The 24,035-nt window shown below is 50.7% G+C and overlaps 1 protein-coding gene across 1 annotated transcript in view; it reads left to right on the top strand.

Moving 5' to 3' along the window:
• Positions 1-24,035, top strand: part of MAP4K5 (mitogen-activated protein kinase kinase kinase kinase 5) — a 686,515-nt gene that overhangs the window by 322,423 nt on the left and 340,057 nt on the right. The window contains exon 15 of the mRNA XM_078659722.1: positions 22,791-22,852. Coding sequence (XP_078515848.1) covers positions 22,791-22,852 — 62 coding nt within the window. The remainder of the gene's footprint in view (positions 1-22,790; positions 22,853-24,035) is intronic.

Here is a 24,035-nt window from a genome sequence, read left to right as displayed (position 1 = left end):
TTGCACTACCAGCTGTGCGAACTTCAAGCGAAGGCCGATACCCTGTTAAGAAAAAGGGTGATAGAAGACGTCCCTCTGTCTCAAAGGGGAAAGGGTCTATACTCAAAGTTCTTTCTGGTACGCAAAAAGGACAAAGACGAGTTCAGGCCCATTCTGGATTTGCGACAAGCAAACAAATGGATTCGCAGGGAGACGTTTTGCATGCTGTCCTTGCATCAGATTTATCCTCAGCTGCAATGAGGAGACTGGCTTTGCGCAATAGATCTGCAGGATGCGTACTTCCATTTGCCCATTGCACGGAAACACAGGAAGTTCCTGCGATTCCTGGTTGGCACCAACCACTATCAGTACACCCGACTACCGTTTAGTCTGAAGTCTGCACCCAGGACTTTTTCAAAATGCATGGCAGTGGTAGCAGCGCACCTGAGAAACAACTAGGTGTTTTTCTACCCGTACTGGACGACTGGTTGATCAAAGACTCCACCTTCCAGGAATTACAATTGCATTTCAACAGGACGACCGTTCTGTTGAGTCAGCTGGGTTTGCATATCAACATGTCCAAGTCCGTCCCGACCCCGGTTCAGTGCCTGCAGTACTTGGGAGCCTCCATCAATACTCTCAGAGCAAGCGTGTCTCCATCGGAGGAGCGACGCTTATTGATCCTTCGGAAGGCTCAGGCTCTCATGTCTGTTCCATCAATGACAGTGAGGACAGTGTCTTCTCTTCTGGGGTCGATGGCCTCTTGCATCTTCCTCACACCACATGCACGCCTCCACATGAGACCGCTGCAGGAATGTCTGGAGGATCAATGGGACCAGAAACGAGGGAGCTGGGACGACAGGATCCAACTGTCTCTACACACTCAACAGTCCCTGAGATGGTGGTGTTCAGCAGAGAATCTCCTCAAGGGGGTTCCGTTCCACAAGGACATTCCATACAGACTATTGTGACGGATGCTTCTCTCCACGGCTGGGGAGCGCATTCAGACCATCTACAGATCCAGGGATCGTGGTCCCAGACAGAATCCACGTACCACTTCAACTTTCTGGAACTCAGAGCTGTTCATTTGGCGCTGAAAGCCTTTTATCCGTCCTTCCAGACCAACTCCTTGCTTGTACAGATGGACAAAACGACCACAATGTATTACCTCAACAAGCAGGGTGGCTCGAGATCGCGCACACTGTCCCAGGAAGTGCAGGCGATCTGGCACTGGCTGTTTGCCAGAGGACTGACGATAACGGCGACCCATCTACCAGGTGTACAGAATGCTCAGGGGGACGCACTCAGCAGGCTTGTTCAGGAGAACCACGAGTGGGTCTTAAACGACGAGGTGCTAGGAAACGTCTTCGAAAGATGGGGCACTCCAGACATAGATCTGTTCGCCACTGCCGAAAACAGCAAATGCCGAGACTTCGCCTCCAGGTTTTACCAACCGGGGACTCTGGGGAATGCGCTATGGATCAGCTAGTTGAACAGCTTTCTGTACACTTTTCCACCCATTCCCCTGATTCTGGCAGTGCTCCTCAAACTGTCTCAATCCAGAGCGCGAATGATCCTCATTGTTCCGGAGTGGCCTCGACTGTGGTGGTTCACAGACCTGCTCTACCGGTCTCTCCAACCCCACCTGCGGCTTCCATGTTGGCTGGACCTTCTAACAAAGTTCGGGGGCAAATGGTGCACCCCAACCTCTCATCGTTGTGTTTGGCGGCATGGCTCCTGAGATAGTACAGTATGGACACTTGAACTTACCTGACAACTGCATGGAGATACTCAAGGAGGCTAAGAGACCTTCTACCAGGACTTCCTATGCCTACAAGTGGAAAAGGTTCTGCATCTGTTGCACGTCCAAGAACGCTGATCCTACCTCCTGCAAGGAAGATGTCATCCTTCCATATCTCTTGCATTTGGCTCAATCTGGCCTTAATTTCCATTCTATTAAGGTTCACCTCGCAGCATTAACTGCGTATAGGAAATGCCCTTCACAAACATCCTTCTTCCAGATTCCTTTAATTAAAGATTTTTTGGAGGGATTTAAGAAAGTGTTTCCCCCTGTTAGGCGTCTGTCGCCTTCATGGGAACTGAATGTGGTGCTGTCTCGGTTGATGAAGGAACCTTTTGAGCCCATACATAAAGCTTCTCTGCAGCATCTTTCCTGGAAGGCTGCCTTCCTTGTGGCTATAACATCGGGCTGTAACATCGGGCCCGCATCGGCCCGCAGGGTGAGTGAGATTGTAGTTTTAGGCTGCATTATTTGTCTTTGATTTTCTCTTAAGTGTCTATGCAGGACTGCAGAAGAAAACAACTTAAGAGACTATTTCGATTGCTCTGGGGTCCACGCACATGGGCGGGACTATTCACAAGATTAGGACTATAACAGAGATACCCCTACTACAGAACTGGAGTTACAGGTAAGCAACTACTCCTTAGTCTTTCTCTCAAATTAAACAACTAATGGAACCGGGGCTCAGAGCGATAAGGTGACCTGCCTAGGATCACACCATTTCCTAAAGCGAGGAAATGAGTATGAGAGTTTGGTGCAGCTTTTCAGTCTGAGACCCTGCCTTCTGTTAATATCACGGAGTGTTTGTAGCTCCAGTTTGCACTTTGGCAACACTTTTTCAGTATAACGCATATTGGAATGCACTTAAACGTCCTAGATTTACTTTTGACTTGGAACAACATTGCTTTTAATGTCAGGCCTCAAGGAAAAAGCGCCTTCCTTGTTATTTTCCCGTCACCTTCACACTACATAGCATACCCATTTTCTTTGCGTTTGAGTCTGCTGATGTAAACCAAGTTGTTCTCAAATATAAAGCACTAGATAACTGTTAGCAACAAGAGCACAATGTAAAAGAAAAATGTAACAAGCATTTGCAATGCAGTAGGTCTCGCATTTGCGAGAGTTTAAGTTATTGGCATTGTAAATGACAAGCCTTTAATTTATTTGTTTTGAAGAACACCAATAAAAGGCATGGTCATTTACAATGACAATAACTTAAACTCTCGCAAATGCGAGACATATTGAATTGAAAATGCTTGTTATTATTTGTCATCTGGGTGATTGGGACACAATGAGAAAAATGATAAAATATAGACGACACAGACTAGAAGAGGCTGCATTTGGGGGAGGATGGAGTTCAGCAAGATAGTTTGGCTTTGAATTTGATCTCTCAACATACTCCCATTCTGTGCAAAAATTCATTGACTAATCTGAAAGAAACAGGTTAGTCTTAGATTCCTTACCTTAGAATATCCCCAGGTGTCACACTAGATCCGGAAAGTTTTGCGTAGGCTAGGCGGGAGCGGTCCCGTAAGCGCCTCGAGCTCCGGCAGTCGGCCCGCGCCGAGGAGGAGGTCGAAGGACCGGTTGCGGGGCCACGATCATCACAGCTCGGCGAGTCAACACCATTCGTCAGGCTCCAAGTCCTCAGGTAAGATGCACAAGAAGTCGAAGAGACATCGCTCTACCGACTCCCCCCGACACGGCCGGGGGTTCGGGCGACACCGCCCACGCCGCTCCGCCGGAGCCGCAGGCGCTGCTGCCAGCCCCATACCCGCCGGTCCCTGGGCTGAACGCGACGCCGGAGGAGATCGATGCCTTCCTCATGGCCATGAGGTCGCTCTCTCCTCCGTCGGGTCCCGCTGTGGCTCCTTCGGGCCCCGCGGCCACGACTGGGAGCCCATGCGGGCCGGGGGTTTTGGCCCTGGCGCCGTCGGGCGCTTAGGCCCCGGCGCTGTCTGCAACTTCGGTCCCGACGCCGTAGGGCCCCACCGGATCCGGGTCCGGATCCGGGTTGCCGCTGGTCGACCTTACGACCCCTCCGCCGGCGCCGACCCCCAGGGTGTTGCCCCGACACCGTCCCCGGACGACGTCGTCCCTGGTCCCTCCCTCGGTCCAGATCCGGCGCGAGAAGAGCAATTTTTCTATGATCCGGCCCCATCCTTTGCACCTGACTATCAGGAGATGGGAGACGAGGAGGATTGGGAGGGGTCTGAGGACCCTCTGGCACTGGAGTGCCAGTCGTATCAGGACTGGGCAGTGGATCTAGGGGAGCCCAGTGATTTGGACACTTCGCCCTACACTGGCTTTGTCTCCCCTCCTACCGTGGCCACGGAGGAGGGGGCTGCTTAACGCGTGGTGCTGACTAGGGCGTCCAAGGCCTTGGGTCTTGAGCTCCCTGTCGCGGCCGTGAGGACTAACCTCCTCACCGAGGTCCTTAAACCGCAGGCAAGCTCTTCGGAGCCTCTACTGCCATTTAATGAGGCCCTTTCTGACGTTCTGTTGGGCACTTGGTCCAGGCCGCTACAGGTCCGTCTGTAGATCGGAACATGGCCAGGCGCCAGCGCCCGACCCCGGGCGACCCTAGTTTCCTGTCCACCCACCCCACCCCCGAGAGCCTTGTTATCCAGGCCTCTAACTCCCAGACCGCATTCCCGACTGCTCCACCTGATTGGGAATCCAAAAGGTATGAGCAGTTCGGTAAGAAGCTGTTCTCCTCACTTAGTTTGGGGTTGCGGTCAGTCAACACAGCTTGCCTTTTGGGCCGTTATACCCACTCTCTCTGGGACTCTGGAGCGGACGTGCTGCCTGCTTGCCCGGAGGAGACCTGGGTCGAACTCGCTCAAGCCCTTGCGGAAGGGCGGGATGCAGCACGGTACTCTATCCGATGTGGGCTGGATACCACGGACTCGCTGGGCAGGGCGATTTCCACAACGGTGGCGGTTCGCTGCCACGCCTGGCTGAGGTCCGCCAACTTTTCGGCTGATGTCCAGAATTCCCTCATGGACGTGCCGTTTGATGGCCGTCGCCTCTTTGGCGACAAGGCAGACAGTCCGCTTGAGCGTTTCAAGGACTCCAGGGCTACCGTCAAGTCCTTGGGCCTGTCGGGCCAGCTATAACAAACAAAAGGATCTCAAGGGGGAAAGGCACTAAGGAGGAGGCAGCCCCCCACTCAGTGTTCAACAATAAATACCTCCTCCAACAGACACCAACATGTCAGAAAGACCTGGGGCCGAGTTGCACAATCGGTCGTCCTCTAACTCTAGATGTGTTAACTTAACACTAATCTACAGGTCATGGCGTATATACTACAAAGTTTACTACGGTCTTATCTAATTTCCACTAGTGGAAAAAGAGTGAAAAAAATGTGAAAACAAAGAGAAAGCGCCTCACGGTAGTAACACCCGAGGGGGTTCCTGGCATGAAATTGCCAGTTTACCCACTTCTCATCATTGGTCGCTTTCTCTTCGTAGTGACAAAACGAACAGAGAAAAACACCCAAATAATTATAAAGGTGGAATACCAACTCATACAAAGTGCCGTGTATATAAACAATCTAACTAACCACTCATCTATATCAAAAGTAAAAAAGTGAGTGTGTGCACCTAAAACCCCTGCAATTGCCAAAAGGCGAAAGAATGACCACCGCTGTTAAAATGTGGAACCACTTGCTGGCTGTAATAACTTTATTCTGCTGCTGCAAGTAGTCCAGATCTAGAAATGGTTCATATTATACCATGCTTAAATGATGCCGACATGTTTCATTGCTATTACTTCAGCAAATTCATCAGGGAAAATTTGGGGTTCTGAATTCAGATTGTTTTTCTCAGTTCAGATGACCTGTAGTAAGATTAAAAAACACACACGTACAACACAGTGGAAAGATAGTGTAAATCATCAGTGTATAACTGCCAGAATTTCAACCGGTACACACACACCGGCTCATGTGAGAAGCACATATATAGTATTACCTGATGGCTTCCCAATTGCTGCATACCAGCAACCATCAGTGGTTTAGAGCAGCGTGTCACAAGATCACGCGCTCAAAGGCGGTGCAATTCGAATTAGTGCGACCTGCACCATAGAAAACGCACATCAATGCAAACAGGGCACTGGTCTCATTATCTAAATAGTTGCCCTTCCTTATGTCAAAAAGTGTCCATCCTAGAATCCCAGGATGGTATGGCTGTGTGCATTGCCTTGCCTTACTGACGATAATACAAACATTCACAACGCTGTTCAGAGCTGATTGAAAAGCGGAGAGAAAAGCTCGAACTCCCCACGTTTACAAAGCTCGACAACCAAACGGCACATGTTCTGTAGTCTAAGGCGTTACACCCTGCTCCCGCTGGAGGCCTAGAAGTGAGGACACCCTGTTGGACGCCCTGCCCACAAGCTGCCTTACCGCTACCGGCTTTACTCGGTCCAAAACGCTCCCGGTCAAGAATCCAGCTGGCGTCGCTACTTAAACCGGCAGACTGGAGTATCACATGCGCAATGACGCGGAACACGCTGCGTGCCCCAGCGTCAAGCGGGCATTTTGGAATGGGAAGAGATGTCTGTATAAAGTTTCGATTCAAATGTCCGACGATGCATGCAGGGCAGAAATACGCCGTTGTGTATAATGTTATAGAACCGATCACCCACATTTGTATAAAGTTGTAATTACGGTGTCCACTCCCACAACCAGGGGGGAAAATGAGCGAAAATGTGTGGTATAACAACACAATAGCAATACAACATGACTGAGCTAAAGGAGTGTCGGGGGACTAATCTGTAAGTTGGACACAATAAACAAACATCTTGATTAACCTCAAATAACTGTACCCAAAAACAGTGAACTGGCATGGCATTTATCAGTTCATATAATGGAAACATTGAGGGGGACAGTTTCTATATCGTTAGAAATACCCACAATCACAACCCTGTTGTGGGAGGAGGCGTGTAGATGGAGGTGCCGAATTATTGAACTCGCATTTGAACATCCAATGAGAGGGCGGCTCACCGCCTGCTCACTTTGTTCCATTCAATGCTGTCATTCAGCCCATCACGCTCTGCTTTTTCAGAAAAAATCCATTTTGCTTCCTTGCGGGCCAGAATGGCTTCAATATTGTGTGTTTCACCAACTACTTTTTCCAAAATGGTCCACTTGAAATCCCTATGACCATGGCCCTGTTCAATGAAATGTTGTACAAGGCGCGTGGTGAGTTTTTTAGCCTTGAGGGTGCTGATATGTTCCTGAATGCGTATTTTGGCTTTGCGTGAGGTGAGTCCGATGTAGTACAGCCCACAGCTACACGTCAGCCTGTAAATTACATGGGGCGTATTACAATTGCTGAAATGCTTCAAATGCCAAGTTCTGCCGTCATGTAAAGTAACACATTTAGTAGCAAACGTCAGATCACACACCGAACAACAATCACAGGGGTGATGTCCTGTGGGGAGAGTACCTGATTGTGATATCACCGGAGCACGACTGTGGACCAACTTATCTCGCAGATTTGCTGCTCGTTTGAAAGCAAAGCGAGGGATGGGCATTTTGCCCGATGCTGTGTCTAAAATGGACCAATGCTTTCTGATGATTTGGCGCATCCTGGTGGACAAAGGATCGAAAGTTGTCACAATAGGGAGACAAACCTGGCGTTCCCTTACATTCCTCTCAAGTAAGGCCTCCCTGGGCGTATTGAATGCTCTTTTCCGGGGCCGTTTGATCACTTTGGTAGGATAATTCCTTTCCTTAAGCTTTGTAACCAAGCCCTCAGACTGCTCTAAGAAGGACTCAGTAGTCGAGCAGTTGCGCCTGTATCGCAAAAACTTCCCCACTGGGAGATTATCCCTTAACGCCCTTGGGTGGAACAAGCGATAGTGGAGGAGGGAGTTTCTGTCGGTGTTCTTATGGTGCACATTGGTTGCCAGTTTAGAGCCAACCACAGAGATGTTAACATCCAAATACACAGCGGTGGTGTTACTGATAGTCCAGGTGAAATGCAGGCTATCATCAGCCTGGTTGAGCCACTGTAAAAATGATGACAATCGGTCCTCTGTACCTGTCCAGATACAGAGGACGTCATCGATATATCTCTTCCATAGTGAGATGTTGCTCAAATATGGGTTATTGGGATGGTTGACCACATTCTCCTCAAACAGGCCCACGTAAATGCAGGCCAGGCTCGGGGCGAATGTGGCCCCCATAGATGTCCCGGACGTTTGTAAGTACAGTTGACCTTTGTACTCCAAAACTTTTTGGGTCAGTGCCAATTCTATGCACTGCAAGACAAAGGACGGCGGGGTATCATAAAACCACTCCAAGGACCCCAGGGCGCGCGCTGCTGCCACCAACGTCGCGTCCTGGGGGATACTTGTATACAACGACTCAATGTCAATAGTAACAAGTAATTGGTGTTCTGTAGTAGGGGATCTCTGTGTATAGTCATAATCTAGTGAATAGTCCCGCCCATGTGCGTGGACCCCGGAGCAATCAAAAATAATCTCTTACAGTGTCAAAAAATGCAGAAAAGCATAGACACTTAAGAGAGAATTTAAAGACAGATAATGCAGCCTAAAAGGCTACACTGTCCAGTACTTCAACTAGAAATTCCGCCATAAAATCCGCAAAACAGCAAAAAGCCTGTACAGATTTCCATTGCTTTCACAGCAAAATCCCTCAGGAATGATAGAGAGAAGAACCTGGACAGACAAGCCCCATAGGCTGCCATTATGTGGCTCAAAACAGGATACTGTGCCTTTAAGAGAATCTTCCAGAACCTTCTCCCAGTATCCCTGAATGCATAGCAGGTCCAACTTACTTTCAGTTCTTTTTTCCGGCTCCTGCAAGCAGGACCCTGGAGCATTGAGCTCTCCCTTTTCAAGGGTTTTGTTGGTGTTTTTTCACTAAATTCGACTTTGTGTACTTTTAAAGTACTCTGGTGACTTTCTTCTTGGTTTTCTGCACCCTTTTGTTGTTCATAATGCCTGCATTATTTGACAAATGCCCGGAGTGCTCCAGGAAGAAGGCCAAGTCAGATCCCCATGAGGTGTGTATCCTCTGCCTTCCCTCTTCCCACATCCCAGAGGAGTGTGAGATCTGTAGAGGCTTCTCTGGCAGGACCCTGAAGGACAGGAGGAAGATCAGACTTCAGGGCCTTGAAGAAAGAAGACTGAAGGCTCAAGGTGGGTCTGGAGGGGCTTCTACTGCCCATGCTGAGGCCTCTGGGAGGGCTCCCCAGGGGCAGGAAGTCCAGCAAACATCCACGGTCTCAGTCTGGGTCGGTTGATCTGACCACGACGTCGAGAGGAAGGTCCACGGCCAGTTCCCGGTCTCCCCAGGGCTCTGGGTCGAGAAAACGTCGCCCGTCGACGTCGAGGGACTTGCACAGGCCGCCGTCGAACCCGGTGTCGATTTCTTCGCCGTCGGCGTCGAGTGGACAGCATCGGAGGACCCGGCGTCGGCGCTCGCCGTCGAGGCGACACTGCCGTTCGCCGTCGAAGGCGAGGACATCGTCGTCGTCGAGGGGATCCTCGTCGTCGAGGCCGCCGTCTAAGCGGACAAGGTCGCCGTCGAGGCGGAAGAGGTCTCCGGCGCAGAAGAAGTCGTCGTCGAGGCGATCAAGGTCGACGTCGAGGCGATCGAAGAGGTCGCCGTCGAGGCGGTCGAGGTCGCCGTCGAGGCGTAAACGCTCGCCGTCGAGGTTTAGAGGATCGTCCATCTGGTCGGGATCGACGTCGAGGCATAGAAGCCGGTCGACGCCGAGGCGTGTGAAACGGCCGACGCCGAAGGGCCGCTCGACGTCGAGGGGACCACGTTCGACGTCTGGACACCGGTCTTCGACGTCGGGGGGTTGTAAGGACAGGCCGAGGACTATGGGGGGCTCCCCTCAGTCAGGACAGGATGGTGGGTCGCTGGGAATGGCGTACTCAGAGGTGTATACCCCGAAGAAGACTATTACACCTCCTCCTCCTCCTTTGCCTAGAGGTCCTCCTCCGAGGGCTCCAACCCCTCCTCCGTTGCCTCCTCTACCTGCTCTTCCGTCAGGACCACAGGCCCCTGTGCCTGGTGCTCCTCCTCCGGTTCCACCGAGATCGGTGTCGATGCCCAGACTTCCGACACCTCCGAAGAAGACTCCTAAGTCGAAGGTTCCTCCTAAGCCCAAGACGTCCGTCCCGGGGAGGCCGGCGGAGCGTCCCAGACCCAGGAGATCGAGGTCGCGCTCAGGGAAGAGAGACAGATCTAGGAGTAGACACGGATCCTCCTCTAGATCCAGACATCGCCATAGGAGGCATAGGTCCAGGTCCCGTTCGACCTCTAGGACCCGTTCATATTCACCTACATTGTCGGATTCACCGGAGACGAGGGTGTCTCCGATAGATGACATTGGCACGTTCCAGGAGGTTCTCCTGAGGGGGGCGGCGAAGTTGGGGATCAAGGTGACGGCTTCTACGCCGACGACTTCTGTGATCTTCGAGACTTTGCACAAGAAGCACCTGTCTCGCCCCCTACTGTCTTTGGTGCCAGGACTGGTTGAGCCTGCTGAACAGCTCTTCCTTACGCCGGCGGTGGTAAAAGCCGCTCCCTCCAGGCTTGTCAAGAAGTACAGGGCGCCAGAGTCGGACCCGGCCTTCTTACGGATGGACCCAGTGCCTGATTCGGTGATTGTGACGGCGGCTAGGAAACTACATGCTACCTCCCCGTCCTCCACTGTGCCTCCGGATAAGGAGAGCCACTGGATTGACTCAGCTGGAAGGAAGGCGTGTGGGACGTCTTCCACGACGATGAAGGCCCCCTGCGACTCGGCGTTGCTGGGGTGGTACGACCGTGCGCTGTGGGACTCCATGGAACAGTTTGCGGACCTTGTCCCGCGGGACAGGAAAGAGGACTTTATGGAGATCGTCCAGGAGGGGATGCTGGTTTCGAACCAAGCCATCAGCGCCGCGGCGGATATCTCCCTGTTGGCCGCACATGGATACTGCCACGGTATCAATCAGAGACGCCATGCTTGGCTCAGGCTGACGTCGCTCAAGCCTGAAGCGCAACAGCGAGTGGCAAATCTGCCGTTTTCCGGCGACACCCTCTTCGGGAAACATGCAGATGACGTAATGGCCAGGATGAAGGCAGAGGCTGAAACCCTGACGGCCGTGGGCTTGGAGAAGCCCAAGGACAAGAAACCCTACCGCCAGTTCCAACGATGGTTCGGGTCGCAGGGTAGAGGAAGGGGACAGTCATCTGGGCAGCAGCAGCAACAACAGCAGAAATCCAGAAGACCCTTCCAGAAACGTCAGAGGGGTAGAGGTGGACAGCAGTCCTCTACCGCGAACAAGGGCCCGGCTGGGTCTCGACCCTGAGCGGTTACTTCCCCTTCGTCCGTTACCCGCTCCGGTGGTGGGAAGCGTTCAATTTTTTCTGGCAGAGTGGAGAAAAATTACTCAGGACAAGTGGGTGCTGAATATTGTTTGCAATGGATACAGTCTTCGGTTCATCAGCCCTCCTCCATCGATTCCTCCGGTCAGCTCGCAGTATCAACTGCGCGAGCTCCAGGCGGAGGCCGACATCCTTTTAAGGAAAAGGGTGATAGAAGATGTACCTCTGTCTCAAAGAGGAAAAGGTCTGTACTCCCGGTTCTTTCTGGTCCGCAAGAAGGACAAGAACGAGTTCAGGCCCATTCTGGACTTGCGACAGGCAAACAAATGGATTCGCAGAGAAAAGTTTCGCATGCTGTCATTGCATCAGATTTATCCTCAGCTGCAGCGGGGAGACTGGCTTTGCGCCATAGACCTACAGGATGCGTACTTCCATGTGCCCATTGCACACAAACACAGAAAGTTCCTGCGATTTCAAGTCGGCACCAATCACTATCAGTACACGGTACTTCCGTTCGGGCTGAAGTCTGCGCCCCGGACGTTCTCGAAGTGCATGGCAGTGGTAGCGGCACACCTGCGGAAGAACAAGGTGTTTGTCTACCCGTACCTGGACGATTGGTTGATCAAGGCCTCCTCCTTCTCGGAAGCTCAAGCACACTTCCAGAAGACGTGCGTTCTCTTGAACAAGCTGGGGTTGCACATCAACATGTCCAAGTCTGTCCCGACTCCGGTCCAGTGCATCCAGTACTTGGGAGCCTCCATCGATACGCTGTCTGCAAGCGTGTCTCCTTCGGAAGAGCGACGTTTATCACTCCTTCGCAAGGCTCAGGCTCTCATGTCCACTCCATCCACGACAGTGAGGACGGTGTCTTCTCTGCTGGGATCGATGGCCTCTTGCATCTTCCTGACACCACATGCGTGGCTGCACATGAGACCGCTGCAGGAGTGCTTAGAAGATCAGTGGGACCAGAGGAGAGGATCTTGGGACGACAAGATACGACTGTCTCTGCATGCTCTTCAGTCTCTGAAGTGGTGGTGTTCAGCGGAGAATCTCCTCAGAGGGGTTCCCTTCCACAAGGACATTCCCACTCAGACTATCGTGACGGATGCTTCTCTCCTGGGATGGGGAGCGCACTCCGGAGACCTGCAGATTCAAGGGACGTGGTCCCCGTCGGAGTCCACGTACCACATCAATTTCCTGGAACTCAGGGCTGTTCACTTGGCGCTGAAGGCTTTTCAACCGTCCTTCCGGACCAACTCTCTGCTTGTACAGACAGACAATACGACCACGATGTATTACCTCAACAAGCAGGGGGGCTCGAGATCACGCACTCTGTCTCAGGAGGCGCAGGCGATCTGGCATTGGCTTCTGGCTCGAGGACTGTCGATAACGGCCACTCATCTGCCAGGTGTGCAGAATGTTCAGGCAGACGAGCTGAGCAGACTGATTCAGGAAAACCACGAATGGGTCATAAACGACGAAGTATTAGGAGAAGTCTTCGCATGGTGGGGCACTCCAGACATAGATCTGTTCGCCACCGCCGAAAACAGCAAATGCCGAGACTTCGCCTCCAGGTACTACCAGCCGGGGACGCTGGGGAACGCGTTATGGATCAACTGGTCGAACAGCTTTCTGTACGCTTTTCCACCCATTCCCCTGATTCCAGCGGTTCTCATCAAGCTCTCCCAATCCAGGGCGAAGATGATTCTGATTGCCCCGGAATGGCCCAGGCAGTGGTGGTTCACGGACCTGCTTCACCGGTCTCTCCTTCCTCACATGAAGCTGCCGTGCAGGCCGGACCTTCTCACGAAGTTCGGGGGGCGGATGGTGCACCCCAACCTCTCGTCTTTGAGTTTGGCGGCATGGCTCCTGAAATAGTGCAATATGACCATTTGAATCTCCCAGAGGATTGTATGGACATACTGAAGGAGGCTAAGCGACCTTCCACTCGGACTTCTCATGCTTACAAGTGGAAGAGGTTTTGCATCTGGTGCACGTCTAAGAACTATGACCCTACAACATGCAAGGAAGATGTCATCCTTCCATATCTGCTACATCTGGCGCAGTCTGGCCTTAATGTCCATTCCATTAAGGTTCATCTGGCTGCTTTGACTGCCTACAGGAAATGCCCTTCACAGACTTCCTTCTTCCAGATCCCTGTGATCAAGGATTTTCTAGAAGGCTTGAAGAAAGTATTCCCTCCTGTCAGGCTTCCTTCGCCTTCATGGGACTTGAATGTGGTGCTGTCCAGGTTGATGAAGGAGCCTTTTGAACCTATTCATAAGGCTTCGTTGCAGCACCTGTCCTGGAAGGCGGCGTTCCTCGTGGCCATTACATCGGCCCGCAGGGTGAGTGAAATTCAGGCGTTGTGTTGCCAAGAACCTTATACTGTCTTTCATGCTGCTAAGGTTGTTATGCGTACTCACCCTAAGTTTCTGATTTTCATATCAACCAGACTATAACTTTACCTACGTTCTTTCAGAATCCTTCATCTCCAGCGGAAAGGTCTTTGCATTCCCTGGATGTTAGGAGGGTGCTGAAATTTTATCTGGATAAAACCAAAGATATTCGTAGGTCAGACCAATTGTTCATCAATTATGGATCAGTCAGGACGGGTCTTGCTACCTCTAAACAGTCCATCTCGAGGTGGATTGTGTCCTGCATACAATTGTGTTACCAAAAAGCTAATAAGACCTTAGGAGGTAAGCCTAAGGCTCATTTCACCAGGGGCAAGGCTGCCACGACAGCATTGCTTCGTAATGTTCCGATTGCAGAAATCTGCAAGGCGGCCACTTGGAAGTCGGTTCATACCTTTGCTAAGCATTACTGCCTGGACACTGATGCTAGGGCAGATGCTCAGGTTGGACAGGCTTCACTGCGAAATCTGTTCGCAAAATAGTGGTGTTGATTCTCGTTTCTCCACCGCCGCTTTGGTGTGGGGATGGGCTTGCCATTCTATTCACTAGATTATGACTATACACAGAGATCCCCTACTACAGAAGGAGTAGTTTCTGTCCTGTAACTCCAGTTCTGTAGTAGGGGTATCTCTGTTATAGTCATAAGCGCCCGCCCTCCTCCCCGGTGGAGAGAGATATTCATGTTCGGAATGCTACAGGTCTGGCGTGTTACGCCTTCAAAAAGAACTGAAAGTAAGTTGGACCTGCTATGCATTCTGGGATACTGGGAGAAGGTTCTGGAAGATTCTCTTAAAGGCACAGTATCCTGTTTTGAGCCACATAATGGCAGCCTATGGGGCTTGTCTGTCCAGGTTCTTCTCTCTATCATTCCTGAGGGAGTTTGCTGTGAAAGCAATGGAAATCTGTACAGGCTTTTTGCTGTTTTGTGGATTTTATGGTGGAATTTCTAGTTGAAGTACTGGACAGTGTAGCCTTTTAGGCTGCATTATCTGTCTTTAAATTCTCTCTTAAGTGTCTATGCTTTTCTGCATTTTTTGACACTGTAAGAGATTATTTTTGATTGCTCCGGGGTCCACGCACATGGGCGGGACTATTCACTAGATTATGACTATAACAGAGATACCCCTGCTACAGAACTGGAGTTACAGGACAGAAACTACTCCTTCTGGCTCGTACTCAATGTCTTTAATTTGTCTTGCAGTGCATAGAATTGGCACTGACCAAAAAGCCAAAATACGCATTCAGGAACATATCAGCACCCTCAAGGCTAAAAAACTCACCACGCGCCTTGTACAACATTTCATTGAACAGGGCCATGGTCATAGGGATTTCAAGTGGACCATTTTGGAAAAAGTAGTTGGTGAAACGCACAATATTGAAGCCATTCTGGCCCGCAAGGAAGCAAAATGGATTTTTTCTGAAAAAGCAGAGCGTGATGGGCTGAATGACAGCATTGAATGGAACAAAGTGAGCAGGCGGTGAGCCGCCCTCACATTGGATGTTCAAATGCGAGTTCAATAATTCGGCACCTCCATCTACACGCCTCCTCCCACACCAGGGTTGTGATTGTGGGTATTTCTAACGATATAGAAACTGTCCCCCTCAATGTTTCCATTATATGAACTGATAAATGCCATGCCAGTTCACTGTTTTTGGGTACAGTTATTTGAGGTTAATCAAGATGTTTGTTTATTGTGTCCAACTTACAGATTAGTCCCCCCGACACTCCTTTAGCTCAGTCATGTTGTATTGCTATTGTGTTGTTATACCACACATTTTCGCTCATTTCCCCCGCCTGGTTGTGGGAGTGGACAACGTAATTACAACTTTATACAAATGTGGGCGATCGGTTCTATAACATTATACACAACGGCGTATTTCTGCCCTGCATGCGTCGTCGGACATTTGAATCAAAACTTTATATAGACATCTCTTCCCATTCCAAAATGGCCGCTTGACGCTGGGGCACGCAGCGTGTTCCGCGTCATTACGCATGTGATACTCCAGCCTGCCATTTAAGTAGCGACGCCAGCTGGATTCTTGACCGGGAGCGTTTTGGACCGAGTAAAGCCGGTAGCGGTAAGGCAGCTTGTGGGCAGGGTGTCCAACAGGGTGTCCTCACTTCTAGGCCTCCAGCGGGAGCGGGGTGTAACGCCTTAGACTACAGAACCTGTGCCGTTTGGTTGTCGAGCTTTGTAAACGTGGGGAGTTTGAGCTTTTCTCTCCGCTTTTCAATCGGCTCTGAACAGCGTTGTGAATGTTTGTAGTATCGTCAGTAAGGTAAGGCAATGCACACAGCCATACCATCCTGGGATTCTAGGATGGACACTTTTTGACATAAGGAAGGGCAACTATTTAGATAATGAGACCAGTGCCCTGTTTGCATTGATGTGCGTTTTCCATGTTGCAGGTCGCACTAATTCGAATTGCCCCGCCTTTGAGCGCGTGATCTTGTGACACGCTGCTCTAAACCACTGATGGTTGCTGGTATGCAGCAATTGGGCAGCCATCAGGTAATACTATATATGTGCTTCTCACATGAGCCGGTGTGTGTGTACCAGTTGAAATTCTGGCAGTTATACACTGATGATTTACACTATCTTTCCGCTGTGTTGTACGTGTGTGTGTTTTTAATCTTACTACAGGTCGTCTTAACTGAGATAAACAAAACCTGAATTCAGAACCCCGAATTCGCCCTGACGAATTTGCTGAAGTAATAGCAATGAAACATGTCGGCATCATTTAAGCATGGTATAATATGAACCATTTTTAGATCTGGACTACTTGCAGCAGCAGAATAAAGTTATTACAGCCAGCAAGTGGTTCCACATTTTAACAGCGGTGGTCCTTCTTTTGCCTTTTGGCCATTGCAGGGGTTTTAGGTGCACACACTCACTTCTTTACTTTTGATATAGATGAGTGGTTAGTTAGATTGTTTATATACAAGGCACTTTGTATGAGTTGGTATTCCACCTTTATAATTTTTTGGGTGTTTTTCTCTGTTCGTTTTGTTACTACGAAGAGAAAGCGACCAATGATGAGAAGTGGGTAAACTGGCAATTTCATGCCAGGAACCCCCTCGGGTGTTACTACCGTGAGGCGCTTTCTCTTTGTTGTCACATTTTTTTCACTCTTTTTCCACTAGTGGGAATTAGATAAGACCGTAGTAAACTTTGTAGTATACACCACGACCTGTAGATTAGTGTTAAGTTAACACATCTAGAGTTGGAGGACGACCGATTGTGCAACGCGGCCTCAGGTCTTTCTGACATGTTGGTGCCTGTCAGGCCAGCGCCAGCAAACTTCTGCCTTTCGATCCTTTCGTGGCCACGGAAGGGGCGCCCCCTCACGTCCTGCCAGACACTGGCCGCAGACTAACATCCAGCGCGGCGGCGGACGTGGTAACTGCCGTGGCGGTGCCAGGGGACAGTGGCGAGGCCAGTCCACAATCACCCCCACCCCCGCAGCATCCGCCTCAAAGCCTTCCTCGTCCAAGCTTTCAGGCCCATTCGACGCCAGTGGGGGGCAGGGATCGCCATCACCTCCTCCACTGGGGCTCCATCACTTCGGACAGGTGGGTGCTGCAAATCGTCCGAAGGGGCTACTCCCTCCCCTTCGAGGCGACCCCTCCAGCCATGCCACCGCAGTACCACTGCGTGGCGGGAGATCACTTGCAACTTCTGCAAGAGGAGGTTACGGCCCTCTTGACCAAGAGGGCCATCGAGCGCGTTCCTGGGCCATAAGTAGGGTGTGGTTGTTACTCCCACTACTTTCTGGTACCCAAGAAGGGCAAAGGGGGCCTACGCCCTATCTTGGGCCTGTGGAACTTAAACGGCTTCCTCCTGAAGGAGAAGTTCAAGAGGCTGACTTTGGCTCAGGTCTTAGCTGCCCTAGACCCGGAAGACTGGATGGTAGTGTTGAACTTGCAGGACACATATTTTCACATCCCCGTCCTGCCGGCCCACCAGCGTTACCTGTGGTTCACGGTAGGCCGCGAGCACTTTCAGTTTACCGGGCTCCCCTTCGGCCTTACCAGCGCCCCTCGGGTGTTCACGAAAGTGATGGCGGTTGTCGCAGCTCATCTGCGCAGATTAGGGGTGTCAGTCTTCTCGATCTCGACGACTGGTTGTTGAAGGCGGGCTCGCCCCAGATAGTCGTCAGCCACCTCCAGACTACGGCTGACCTCCTGAACCTGCTGGGGTTCTCCATCAATGTGCCGAAGTCACACCTGTGTCCCTCTCAGAAGCTCCTCTTCATCGGAGCGGTTCTGGACTCAGCGCAGTTTTGGGTTTATCCCCCCCGAGCAGCGGGTTCGGGATATTCAGGCTCTGATTCCGATCTTTCAGCCTTTATCCCGAGTCTCGGTCAGGTTGACGCTGCGGCTTCTGGGGCTGATGGCCTCCTGCATCCTTCTGGTTCATCACGCCAGATGGCGGATGCGGGCTCTGAAGTTTCAGTGGGCCCAGCATCAGGGCAACCTGTCCGACCACTTCCTGATCTCGGAGGGCACTGCTAGACAGTTGCATTGGTGGCTCACGGACCGCGATTGGGTCAGCGACAGATCCCTCTCCCTACCCCAACCGGAGCACATAGTAGTAACGGATGCATCTCTCCTGGGCTGGGGGGGCCACATGGGAGAGGCGGAGATCAGAGGCCTCTGGTCTCCGGCGGATTCCCGGCTCCATATCAACCTTCTGAAGCTGCGGGCGATCCGGTTTGCACTGAAGGCATTCCTTCCCTCTGTCCGGGGAAGTGTAGTGCAGGTGTTCACGGGCAACACCACCGCCATGTGGTACTGCAACAAACAGGGCGGGGTGATGTCGTGGACCCTTTGTCAGGAGGCTCTGCGCCTCTGGCAATGGCTGGAACACCAGGGCATCACCCTGGTGGTTCAACACCTGGCAGGTTCTCTGGACACCAGAGCGGACGAACTCAGCCGCCGGTGCATGATGGATCACGAATGGCGTCTGAACTCTGACGTGGCGCAAGGTCTCTTTCAGCAGTGGGGAGAGCCTTGGTTAGATATATTCGCCACAGAAGAGAACGCCCAATGTCCTCAGTTCTGCGCGTTGGAATTTCCAAGGCGGCACTCGCTCGGAGACGCTTTTCGTCGCGAGTAGAGCTGCGGTCTATTGTACGCCTTTCCGCCTATACCACTTCTGCCCAGAGTGCTGAAGAAGATCAGGCGAGACCGGGCCCAAGTCATCCTTGTGGCTTCGGTCTGGGCAAGAAGATACTGGTATCCCGAGCTACTCAGCATGTCAGTCGTTCCCCCGATTCATCTGCCTCTTCACAAGGACCTTCTGTCGCAGCAGCAGGGGACGGTCCTCCACCCGAACCTGTCCAGCGCCCACTTCCATGCGCGGAGATTGAGCGGCGGCAGTTGAGGCCATTTGACTTGCCTCCTGAAGTCTGTGATGTCATTCTGGCCGCCAGGCGTCCCTCCACAAAAACAGTATATGCCTGCAGGTGGAACAAATTTGTAGCATAGTGCACAGCAAAGGCTGTGAATCCACTCTCTGCCCCCCTTTCAGAGGTTCTCCTCTTTCTTCTTTCTCTTGCCCAGCAGGGCTCTGCTCTGGGCACTGTCAAGGGCTACCTCTCTGCCATTTCAGCCTTCTTAATGCTTCCTGATCAGCCTTCTCTTTTCAAGTCCCCTGTTGTAAATAGTTTCTTGAAGGGCGTCACTCACATGTTTCCTCCTGTCCCTTTCGTGATGCCTCAGTGGGACTTGAATCTTGTTCTGACTAATCTGATGTGTGCTCCCTTTGAGCCACTTCACAATTGTCCTCTCCGTCTTCTTACTCTTAAGACTGCATTCCTGGTTGCCATCACCTCTGCCACGTTTGGTGAGTGAGCTCCAGGCTCTATCTTCTAAGCCTCCTTTCCTTTCTGTCCATCCGGACAAAGTTGTCTTGCGAACACGTCCCTCTTTCCTGCCCAAAGTAGTCACAGCCTTCCACATCGGGCAGTCCATCACCTTGCCCACCTTCTTTCCGCCTCCGCATCCCTCGAAAGAGGAAGAGAAGCTCCACCGTCTGGACCCAAAACGTGCGATCTCATTCTATCTGAATCGCACTAGCCAGTTCCGGGTGGATGGCCAGCTCTTTGTTGGTTACGAGGGCGCTAAGAAGGGACGTGCGGTGCACAAACGGACCATTTCTCTATTGGTCGTTTTGTGCATAAAGGCTTGTTATTCACTGGCTAAAAAGGAGCCTCCTGTGGGGCTGCGTGCCCATTCCACTCGGGCCAAGGCGGCTACTACTGCCCTGGGTCGGGGAGTCCCCTTGCGGGACATCTGTCAGGCAGCTACGTGGGCCTCGCTGCACACGTTCGCTAGACACTACTGCCTGGACAGCCAAGTCCAGAGAGATGGCTTTTTCGGCCGTTCTGTTCTCCAGGACTTTCTGGTGTGATCATTGGTTCGCAGACCCACCACCGGGGTTGGTATTGCTGGGGTATCTATTCTAAGGTAAGGAATCTAACACTAACCTGTTTCTTTCAGATGCACCAGTTACTTACCTTCGGTAACGATATATCTGTAAGAAACAGTAGTTAGTGTTAGATTCCTTACCACCCCACCCATCCTCCCCGTTCTGCGAACCGATATCTAGGGTTAAGGTATCTCTCTTTGAGGACCCTAGTTTCATGGCACCAGTGTTGGTTTTTATCATGGCTCACCGTTTCTGGCGCGGAAAAGCTGTGTATAATAACTGACATCAGCGCACGAGGGCAGCGTCTAAGTACTCCGACGTAATCTCGACGCCGACAACGCAGACGACGGACGCGGAGCCGCAGACGCCGCCTACCGACACGCAGGGTTACTGCTACACAAAACTTTCCGGATCCAGTCTGACGTCTGGGGATATTCTAAGGTAAGGAATCTAACACTAACTACTGTTTCTTACAGGTATATCGTTACCGAAGGTAAGTAACTTGTGCTTATAGTTGACACAATACCGGTTTGCCAGGCTGAAATTGGAAAGAAACACTGCAGTCCCAGGTGTGACTGTGTGTCAGAACATGTCCATGAGTAAGGGAGTTGCTATGCCTGGCACTATAAACGCATCAAAACAACGGCTCCGAAAACCTAAACAAGCTGTGGACTCGGGAGATGGAGATCTGACTTTGAGCCTCAGTCCACGCTCCAATAAATGGACTGCTGTTCACGTTTTTGTTTTCAAGGACATCTGAATATTTGATCCTATCGAAAGCATAACATCTCCAAAAAACAACTTTTCACAGTCCCCGCACACATCATACTTGTTTTGCAATAAAAAGTTTAATAAATATCACAGAAGTTTGCTCACGCGCAACGGTTTTCAAGGACGTCTGGATATTTGTTCCCGTCGAAAGCATAACATCTCCAAAAAAACAACTTTTCGCATTCCCCGCACACATCATACTTGTTTTGGAATAAACACGAAAATAAAGTATGAAAGAAGTTTGCTCAGGCGCAGCGGTTTGGAAATCAGCAGCCCCACAGGGAGTTATGTTTTGAACGTGCCTTTTTATGTTGAAGGGGTTAAACGAGAAGGTGCTGTCGGGAGTAAGAAGAAGTGTAAAATCTGTCTTACTGGTGCGAAGGACGTTTAATTGCATTCTCTTGTAGAGGGGCCGCATTGCGAGGTGGCCACCCGCCTACGCTTTAGAGGAGTCCCCATGAAGCAGGATCTGACAGAACTGAAGTGGCAGCCCATGCAGTGTCGGTGGCGTCAGCAGCGGCCCCAGACACTATCCTCACATAACCTTTCGCAGCTGCCGCATGAAGTGCAGAGGAAAGAGCTCACGCTCTCTCAGCTCCAAGAGCGGACCCTTGGAGCCAGACTTCCACCACGGGCCGTCAGGATAAGTGCAGCTGTGCCCCCTTCCCGCTGCCCCTCCCTACCTGACCCCACCGACGCACTTCTCGGCTTAGGGATTTGGAACGCTGATGACCAAACCCTGCAAATTTAATTTAGGAACTTAAAAAAAAAAACAAGACCTGACATTCATGAGGTGCAAGGAGAGGGGGGCAGATACAACAGGCGGGGTGGGGGGGCAGGTCAGGAGCATGGAGAGGGAGCAAAGGTGGAGCAGGCACAGGGGAGAGAGCTAAGCACAAAATCACTGTTGCAGCCCGGGTTGGGGCCAGAAGAGGCTGGTGTGGCTCGTTCATATGGTGCTCCCATGAGGAAGGGAGAGCCCGCGGTGGCGGTGGAAGTCCTGAGAAGTCTCGGGTCCCAGGAGGGGGCCCGCGTGAAATGGAGAGACGGGGTGTGTTTCTGCAGGGCTTCCGTATGCTGAGGGAGCCCTTGCAGGGCGTCGCATTGGAACCCCGCGCAGGCCGCCGAGAAAAGTCTCTGCACTGCTGCCCAGTGAGTGGGGCTGCATGCTGGCACTAGCACCGCCTGTCCTGAGCGGTCCCGCCGTTGCGGGCCACTCAATCAGGGGCATATTTTATTTGAAGCACCAGTGCGCTGACACGTCTTGGGCATTTTGTGTAGTGTATTTCACGCCGTGCAGCCGACGGGGAGAATGGAAAGTGAAAGTGCATGAGGCTGCTGAGGACGGAAGGGGGACGGCTCGCAGTGCATGCTAGCGCGCGTTCACATTTTCAGTCTGGCATGTGCGTGCCACTGTTTTGTCTCCCTTCAGAGGTAAGTCGGTAGCAATAGATCTCGCTGGCGACAACGCTTCGCGCTGCGGTCGCCAGACAAGACCTAAAAAAACTATATATGTGTGCTCAATGCTCGAATTCATTAGACTGGAATTAGCTTTAATTGAAGCAACCACAGCTGCTCTCTGTGATTCTGGAATGATTGCTTTATCTTATGCATTCTGTGGGTCCACCTCTTGGGCTATTGGCCTTTGCTGAATGGATTAACCTGATGGGGCAATATGGTTATCTTGGCGCATGGGCAATCACGATTAATGCAAAGCTGATGGGGAAGTATGATGCTTATATTTTCAAAATGATGTGCATCAAAGCCATAGTTATTGCTTATTTGTCTAATGCAACTAACAACCATTGACAAAGCCAACAGTCCTGGCTTGTTGTAGGTGTAATGTTACTTGTTGCATCTGGATGGGATGACGAATTCAACCTTTCTTGTAAAGTTGTTTTTGAACTGCAGCAATATTTGTACGATTGTGCACAAGAAGATTAAAATAATTTGGTATTTTTTAGGCTATTTACTCTAATGCCCCATGTTAAGTGTTAAGTTTACTTTCTAAAGGTATGTTTGCATATTTCTAGAGCGAGGCCAGAGGCTATTTTGAATCACATTGGCATCCGTTTGCTGACAGTGGAAATGCCAGGTAAGAAACATTTTTTGTACGAGGTTACTGTCCATATGCTTTAAATAAAAGTCTTCTTCAGTCTTTACATCGTAGTGCTTGCTTTTTGAGGGAACAGTCGAGTCCTGGAATGAGACAACATCCCCCTCTACCCCCATTTTAAAATGTAACACCGATTTTAGCACCCTCTATTGTTCAGGATACACTTAAAGAGTGAGAGTCCAGGTGCATCAGTCACCTGAGAAACTGACATTTTGCTATATGATTTGCCATTATGAAGTTGTACTGCTTGAAGCATGCTTCTCCTTGGTTACTGGTGAAGATAGTGCTATTTTCTCAGTCTAGGTTGCTCCTTAGCAGCTGCCATCTAGGAGAATTTGTCTGCTAGAAATAGGTTCCTTTGAGCAGTAAGGGTGGTTTCGGCTTACATTATAAAAACCTGCTGTTCTTTTAGAAGCCGATTTTGACTCAAAAGGCACCTTAATCAGCGTTTATTTTCCTTTCAGTTCCTTCATATATTGGGCTTAGCAAGAGTCTGTACTAAACTAGGTCCTTGCTTGCATGCTCACTTTCCTCCTCACATATTTCACAGTTCCAAAATGTTGGGATTGATTCTTCACTTTAGGATTGATTCTTCCTGTAGTTTGATGATTGAGGGTGGGAGCTGCCGTTTTTCTTCCTTTCTTATGTTGAATAGCCGTATATTGCTTATTGTGAGTGGGGGATAGGCTGCAAATATTTAACCTCCTTCTCAGGGTTGGTTTATTTCAAAAGATAGTGTCTCACAAGAATACTAGCTCATGCTTCCTAATGATTAATGGATATTATTGACATATCAATATAATTTCACCTTCTTGACAGTCCCATCTTGCTAGTTTCTTTTTCTACCTTGGGTCTTAGTGGATCGGCTCTTAAGTGTTCACTGTGCTGCAGAAACTGTGTTATGCTCCCGTTTATTGCCATGCTGCTCGGAAGGGGGACTTGAAGGGGGGGAAGCAAATGACTTGTGACAAATCACTTAACCTCCTGTGCTTATATTATAAGACATTACATTACTCAAACCCTTGCCATGCACACTGTTGTCATAAAATCATTTCAGATGTCATCAGTGATGTTATCAAGGATATTATAGAACATGTCATGAGTGTTGTAATATGTGAGAGTATGAACAGTGCATGACAAGGGTGCAAGTTATAGTTACTTC

The sequence above is a fragment of the Lissotriton helveticus genome, chromosome 9 (genome assembly GCF_964261635.1).
Source record: "Lissotriton helveticus chromosome 9, aLisHel1.1, whole genome shotgun sequence".
In the NCBI taxonomy this organism is placed as follows: domain Eukaryota; kingdom Metazoa; phylum Chordata; class Amphibia; order Caudata; family Salamandridae; genus Lissotriton; species Lissotriton helveticus.
Note: the sequence above shows the minus strand (reverse complement) of the source record. Positions and strands in the feature narration are given on the sequence as shown.